General features: G+C 43.5%; 1 protein-coding gene across 1 annotated transcript; it reads right to left on the bottom strand.

The window, feature by feature from the left end:
• Nucleotides 1-308: 308 nt before the first annotated feature.
• LOC140355848 (uncharacterized) lies at nucleotides 309-1,240 on the bottom strand. The gene has a single exon (XM_072440490.1). The coding sequence runs from the start codon at nucleotides 1,238-1,240 to the stop codon at nucleotides 335-337; it is 906 nt and encodes a 301-aa protein (XP_072296591.1). The 3' UTR covers nucleotides 309-334.
• Nucleotides 1,241-7,358: the final 6,118 nt, after the last annotated feature.

The raw sequence follows: 7,358 nt of genomic DNA, 5'->3' as shown, positions 1-7,358 counted from the left end.
AGAAGATCTATGTTATAGTCACTAATTAATTCATTAACTAAGAGCGATTTGGAGGAAATTGCTCTAATGTTTAGCAGTCCACATTTTACGTGTTTATTCATTTGTGTATTTGTGTCATTTGTGATTGTTATTTTCCTTAAGTTATTTGGTCTGACGCCTGAAATATTTTTTCTGAGATGTGACTTTTTGGCATTATTTGTACGAGGAACACGAGGGACACAGTCTCTATCTGTCTTGAATCTGAACACTTCACATGTAACAGAACGGGCGAGAGTTCAGCGACAGAGGAGCGTCTTGAACTGCTGCTCTGCACCCGGGGCTCATCCCTAGATGGTCACTTAACACGACTAAGACTATCGGTCAAATTCCGAACTAATAGGGATGTACCCTCCGAAGTCGGATGGATGCCATCCCTGCGTATGAGCCCGGGCTTTCCCCAAAACGCACTCCAGTTATCAATAAAGACAACGTTGTTTTGAGGGCACCATCTGGATAACCAGTTGTTGAATGCTGAGAGACGGCTGTACAATTCAGCATTGATCCGATTGGGCAGGGGACCAGAAAATATTACAGTGTCTGACATCGACTTCGCTAGGTCACACACCGCGGCTACTTGAACTTTGAGCACCTCTGATTGTCTCCGCCGGGCGTCGTTACCGCCTGCGTGAATCACGACTCGCCGGAAACGGGTCCTGCTCCGCTTTAAGATCCTAAGGTTTCCTTCGATGTCACCCATTCTGGCCCCCGGGTAACACCTAACGCTAGCAGCTGGCAGCTTCACGTCTCTAACAATAGAACTCCCGATTACAAGAGTTTCTCTCGTGTGTTCAGCGGGCGTGTGATCGCTGAGGGGAGAAAACCTATTATAGACGTGAAGCTCACGGCGCTCTGAGGTTCGGCGTTTAGCGCCTTGTCCCCTCCGAACTGTCACAAATTGGTCCCTATTCTGTTCCTGGTCTAGTCCCGGCTGCACGGGAGACGCTGAGGGGCTGAGCTCGGCCTTACTGCTACTGCTAATGCTAATGCTACGCCCTGCAGCGCGGTCCGGTAGCCCTCGCGCTAAAACCGAACTATAACTGGACTTAAGCTCCTCTAAACAGCGGATCCGCGCTTCTAACTCCGTAACCCTGGCCTCCAAAACTACCACTACACTGCACTTCACGCACCTATCATCAGAGAAGGAGCCAGGGTTCTGACTCAACATATGACAGCTCAAACAGGTAAAGGTAGATCCAGCCATGACGCTAGCGGCTAGGCTACGCTAGGCTAGTTCAGGCTGGAGCTAGAGAGTGAGGAGGGCTTTTTAATCCACGAAATACTGAAAAGCGAGCGGCTTGAGGCTCCGGATTGTTTGCGGAGAAATCAAACGTTCACTTTCGTGTATATGATGCGTAAATAGTGTGTGGAATTCGTGGATTAATCGGTAAAAGGCTCTTAAGAACGAACAGCTCTGAAAACGCGACACACTCACCGGAAATGACGTCTCCAAGTCTTCAAGGCTTAAATGCCTCAAAAGGCATTTAAGCCCATTTACACAGCATCTGCAAAGTAATAACTCACAGCAGTTTTGGAGAGAAATTAACAAGCTTGGACCTAAAATTAAACGGCCTATTCCATTTGAAATTGCCATATAGACTCAGGAGAATTATATTTATAATTAAACAAGTGATAAACAGATGGGAGACTCTTAATCGACACCTGCAGAGCTAATTTAGTGCTGGAAGACAAAAGCCTGTCTCTTCCCTGCACAAATGATTTTTTAAACCAGGACATTACTTTTGAGGAGGTGCAGGCTGTCGTCGAGACAACCAAACCATAGAAAGCTGTAGGTGTGGTCGAACTCTCTGATGAGGTCCTTAAATTGTTAAAATGTCTGCATTGTTCATTTCAATATTGTTTTCAGACTGGGCTTGTACCATCATTCTGGTATAAGTCCATTATCCTGCCAATCCCTAAATCTTCTCAAGCAGAACCAAGAGTCCGCCTGAACTACAGAGGCATCAGTCTGATAAGTACGGTCTGCAAAGTGTTCTCTGGCATTCGAAACAATCCTCTCTGCAAATGTATGAAATCTAACAAAATCCTGGTGGATGAGCAGAACGGATTCAGGAAAAACAGAGTGTGTATTGATCACATCTATGTTCTATCCTCAGTGGTTAGAGCACGAAGGCAGAAAGGCAAAAGTACTTTTGTTTTGTTGCTTTTTAAAAATGATGCAATGAATGAGTTAAGAACAGGCAATGTACTGTCTGTGAATGATTTAGCTCATGATATAATTTGGGCATAGATATTGATGATTTGAATCTTAGTATATTGTTGTACGTATATTGTTGTAAGACATTGTTTTGATGGCAGAGGAAGAAAAGAAGCTGTAGAAAATGCTGAGCATTATAAATAGCTGGTGGAGACTTACTATAAATTGTGATAAAACACAAATACCGGTAGAAAGTCTTTTGTACATCGGCACAATCATGGATTTTACTTGGAACAAACACTATTGTTGAATTCTGCTGTCTATGAGTATCTTGGTTTTGTTCTTCAAGAGAATTTGATTTTTTCAAAAGCAGATGCTTGTTATAAAGCCATTTGAAGCTGTGGTCAATAAGATGAAGGTCTGTCCTGAGTTAAGCTTCGGCACATTTACTAATCCGTACCACTCAATGGTTGGATCTGTGCTGTTTTATGCGGCTGGAGTTTGGGGGTTTGAAAATGCTCCGGAGTGTAGTACAGTCCAAAGCAGGGCTATGAGATAATTCCTTGGAGTATACAGTTTCACCCCTAGGGAGGCGATAGAGGGAGATATGGAGCCCTGTGTGGTCAAACCAAGAGTAGAAGACTGTGGAACCGCCTTGTACGTTTACCAGAAGAACGACTCACAAGAAAAGTGTCTCCATATATATATATATTTATATCAGCCATGGACCCGCTGCAGTTTGCATATCGGCCTGGTATCGGAGTGGAGGACGCCGTCATCTCCCTGCTGCACCGCTCTCTCTCTCACCTGGAAAAGCCTGGCAGCTCTGTGAGGATTCTGTTCTTCGATCTTTCCAGCGCCTTCAACACCATCCAGCCGCTGCTCCTGAGGGACAAGCTGGAGACGGCTGGTGTGGAGTATGACCTGGCAGAGTGGATCCTGGACTACCTCACAGACCAACCCGGGTTTGTGAGAGCCCGGGACTGTGTGTCTGACACTCGGACCTGCAGTGTGGGGGCGCCCCAGGGCACTGTCCTCGCGCCCTTTCTCTTCACCCTTTACACTGCAGACTTCAGACATGACACGGACAGCTGTGTCCTGCACAAGTTCTCTGACGACTCTGCCATCATCGGACTCATCAGGGACGACGATGACGGGGAGTACAGAGGACTGGCGCAGGACTTTGTGGACTGGTGTCAGCGGAACCACCTCATCATCAACGCGGGGAAGACCAAGGAGATGGTGGTGGATTTCCGCAGACGCCACCCCACTGCCCCCTCACCAGTGAACATCCAGGGACGGGACATTGAGAGAGTGGACTCATACAAGTACCTGGGTGTTCATCTGAACCACAAACTGGACTGGACTCATAACACAGACGCACTGTACAGGAAGAGCCAGAGTCAGCTCTACCTCCTGAGGAGACTCAGGTCTTTTGGAGTGACAGGGCCACTCCTGAAGACCTTCTACGACTCTGTGGTGGCATCAGCCCTCCTGTATGGTGTGGCCTGCTGGAGCAGCAGCATCACAGAGAGGGAGAGGAAGAGGCTGGACAGAGTCATCAAGAAGTCCAGCTCCGTCCTGGGCTGTGCTCTGGACTCGGTGCAGGAGGTGGGGGACAGAAGGGTCCTGGCTAAACTCACATCTATGCTGGACCATGAGTGTCACCCCCTGCAGGACACTCTGTCCGCTCTGGAGAGCAGCTTCAGTGAGAGACTGATCCACCCTCGATGTGTGAAGGAAAGGTTCCGTAGGTCTTTCCTTCCTGCTGCTGTCAGACTTTATAACAAAAACTGTTAGTTCTGAACACTCGCAATACTGACCTAACCTAATACTGATGTCCAATTCTGTCATATGTGCAATTACTGTGAAATTCATGTGCAATCTATGTGCTGTCGTGACACATATTCATGTGCAATTACTGTCGTGATCACATGCAATGGTATTTATGTATTTATTTGTCTATGGGAGTTTTTATTTATTTATAGGAGATCTTCTACTGAAAGTGTTTTTCAGACTTCCTATAAGTGATCTGTTCTTCTGTATCTACCTCTGTATCTACCTGCGTTGCACCAATGAAATTTCCCCATGTGGGACAATAAAGGAATATCTTATCTTATCTTATATTATTATTTATATGTATATGCAGCGAATATGGGACCGTTGTTTGTCAATATGTTACAAGATCATTAATATTAGAAAGACATTTTTTGACACCGATAAAGAAGCAGTGGAAATAACATGTGCTGCAAATTAAGAGGTTATATGTGGTTTAAAGAATGTTTCGTTACTGAGTCTTGTGTGAAATATAACTTAAAAAGAAGACAGAGTGTGGCGCTTTAAAGGAGTCCCAGAGGAGGACAGGTTGTGTACTGTTCTATTGTCCACTCTATAATGATTAATGATTTAAGGACTCGATTGTATGACATAATCCAACAGAAAAATCCTGATTTGTTTTGGCTGCCGGAAAGTGAAATTATGTACTGGTTATTCGAAAATGAAATGTTCTGTGTGTCAACCTCTGCAGAGAAGGCCTGGACATTAAGACATCCAGAGACAACATGAATAAGCTGAATCTTCTTATGTTCTTATGGCATCTTTCTTTCTTTATTCAATGTCAGAAGTGTCATATACGTGTCATATGTGGGCGGGGCACATGAGCGCATGACACTTTCTAAAAACATTCTTTCATTTAAATCTATGGTTATCTTTTGATTTAGCTGCTTTCCAGTCAGAGGTAAATATTTATAATAGTTTTGCAGTTTCACTTCAAAAGTACGTTCACCATGAGCCGCTGAAGTGTGTGTCCCAATTCTTACAATATTTCGATCTGCACTTCACCTCAGGCTTCTCTCTGCACTTTCAGCAAGTGTGCAGCCATGAGACTTCAGGCATGTACCCACAATGCATTTCATTGATATGTTTTCAAATGGGTAAGCGCTTCCGTATTAGCAGCAAGATCAGAACAGGTAACAATGTAAAGGAATGTCTTAACAGTTAAACGGATGATATTTTAAATAGATATACAACTGTCCAGCAACAACACTGTAAACACATTTGGCCTGTTCTCTTTGTCTGTGGCCAATTCAACAAATTATCCAAACTAAACTAAGCTGTGGCGTTGAATTCAACTGCATCATCACAGTTACGCGCTGCTGTTTTCCTTGTTTACGCTCTGATCCTCCCAATTCTCCTGTTTACCTCCCGCGCCCTTGTTCTCTTACACACTTGGTGCACTTTCAGAAAATGCACACTTCAGTCCAGTGTGTGGTAGTGTGTAGCGCGAGTATGGGGACGGGGCAACACAGAGAGACAACGTACACTGACTGACACCATTTTCTGACAGTTCAAACGTGTTATTTATATGGATTTTAGTTGTGGAATTACTTCTCCCTTTGTCATATTTATATCATAGTTGCTAATATAATTGTATTGTCATATAGACTTTAATAGAGATGCACTGATCAATCGGCCGCCGATGAAAAAAGCAGGTTTTATGTCCAATCGGCCCCAATCGGTGACCGGCCGATCAAACTGACCCGCATGCGCAGTGCGTAGCAGCTCAACGCGCCCAGAGCAAAACAGCTAAAAACTAGCAAGACTCAGGAAGAAAACATGTCGCTGATTTGGACTTATTTCACTTTGTGCCAGGACGACCCAAAACACACTGTTTGTGATGCTTACAAGTCAAAAGTAAGCCGTGGAGGATCAACGCCTAAGACATTTGGAACAACAAACTTAATACGCCACTTGGAAAAGAAGCACCCAGGTTTGTTTAGCAAATAAGGACACTGCCGCTAAGAGGAGGGATGCAGCAGAGTCAAACAACAACCCTCCACCGTGGCTGCTATGTTCGACATCAACACTGAAAAGTCCAACGCACTAGGAAAATAATATTCCTTCCTTCATCCGTGCAGTTTCATTGTTCCCTGTCCGAGTTGCCCATCAGGAGATCTGAAGATGAAACTGTAAATGATGTAGTGAAATACTGGCATGAAAACAAACCACACTACTCTGGACTTGCCCCGCTTGCCTAAGCCTACCTCTCTACTCCATGTACAAGCGTCGATAGCGAGCGCATGTTTAGCTTGGCTAGTAATGTCATAGATGAGAAAAGAAACAGGCTTTCTGGTGAGAAGGCAGAGATTCTTCTGTTTGTGAAGAAGAACCTGCCATTGATGGTTAAGTGATTGCATTGGGAGTGGGATGGAGTGCTTTGTTCACAACCTAAAGTTACCTGTTTGTATTGATGTTTTTTTTTTTATCCCACATTATGATGCACTTTTTTATTTAGAGATGTCAAGAGAGGTCAAAGCAATTTACTTTGAGAACCAGTTTTCAGTTTCAGTATGTACTGAAACTGAAAACTGGTTCTCAAAGTAAATTGCACCACATTTCAGGCCTTTGACCTCTCTTGACATCTCTAAATAAAAAAGTGCATCATAATGTGGGATAAAAAAAAACATCAATACAAACAGGTAAGTTTAGGTTGTGAACAAAGCACTCCATCCCACTCCCAACTCCACTTTATCTTTTGTTTGTATTAATATTTTAGTTTGATCCTATATTACAGTATATGCTGCACCTTTTATTTTGAAATATTAAAAGAGGTGGTGCAATTTACTTTGAGCACCAGCTTTAATTTTCAAGTACAACGATTTCATTTCACTTTATTTTTTTAGTTGGACTTAAAGTTATCTTTTGTCTTAAAACTGCTGCTTGTGTTGGGGTGTTGTTGAAAGCCTCAAATGGGGGTACGAGTCCCCCGAGGGGTACCCAGAGGTACTGGAGGGGTACCCAGAGGTACTGGAGGGTTAGTCAATAAATGACATTGTACCAGACAACTGCTGGTATGTTTTTGAGTGTTGTTGTTTGAATGTGAGTTAGTTATTGACCTGTAAACTGGACTGAATGTTATGGTCAGTGTTGAAAATAAATCTGCTCAGGAGGCACTGTTGAAACTCTCACTCTATTTCTTATTTGTGATGTTTTATTCTTGAAAAGGGGAGTTATGATAGCATATAGCCTACTACTAGTTGTGGGTTTAATTGCAGTTATATAAGCAAAATGTTGTCTGGGAGAAGAGTACTCCAGCCAAACAAATAGTGTCTATCATACGATTATAATTATTTCTTAGATAGAAAATCGGTATTGGAAAAAACAG

The sequence above is a fragment of the Eucyclogobius newberryi genome, unplaced genomic scaffold, assembly GCF_026437365.1.
Source record: "Eucyclogobius newberryi isolate DKJ021-1_F unplaced genomic scaffold, fEucNew1.0.hap1 SCAF_12, whole genome shotgun sequence".
In the NCBI taxonomy this organism is placed as follows: domain Eukaryota; kingdom Metazoa; phylum Chordata; class Actinopteri; order Gobiiformes; family Gobiidae; genus Eucyclogobius; species Eucyclogobius newberryi.
The sequence above is the reverse complement of the archived record's forward strand: the minus strand, read 5'-3'. Positions and strand labels throughout refer to the sequence as shown.

Bases quoted from the DNA above. Each gene is read 5' to 3' on its own strand.
- LOC140355848 (XM_072440490.1), bottom strand. From the start codon at position 1,240: ATGGCTGGATCTACCTTTACCTGTTTGAGCTGTCATATGTTGAGTCAG.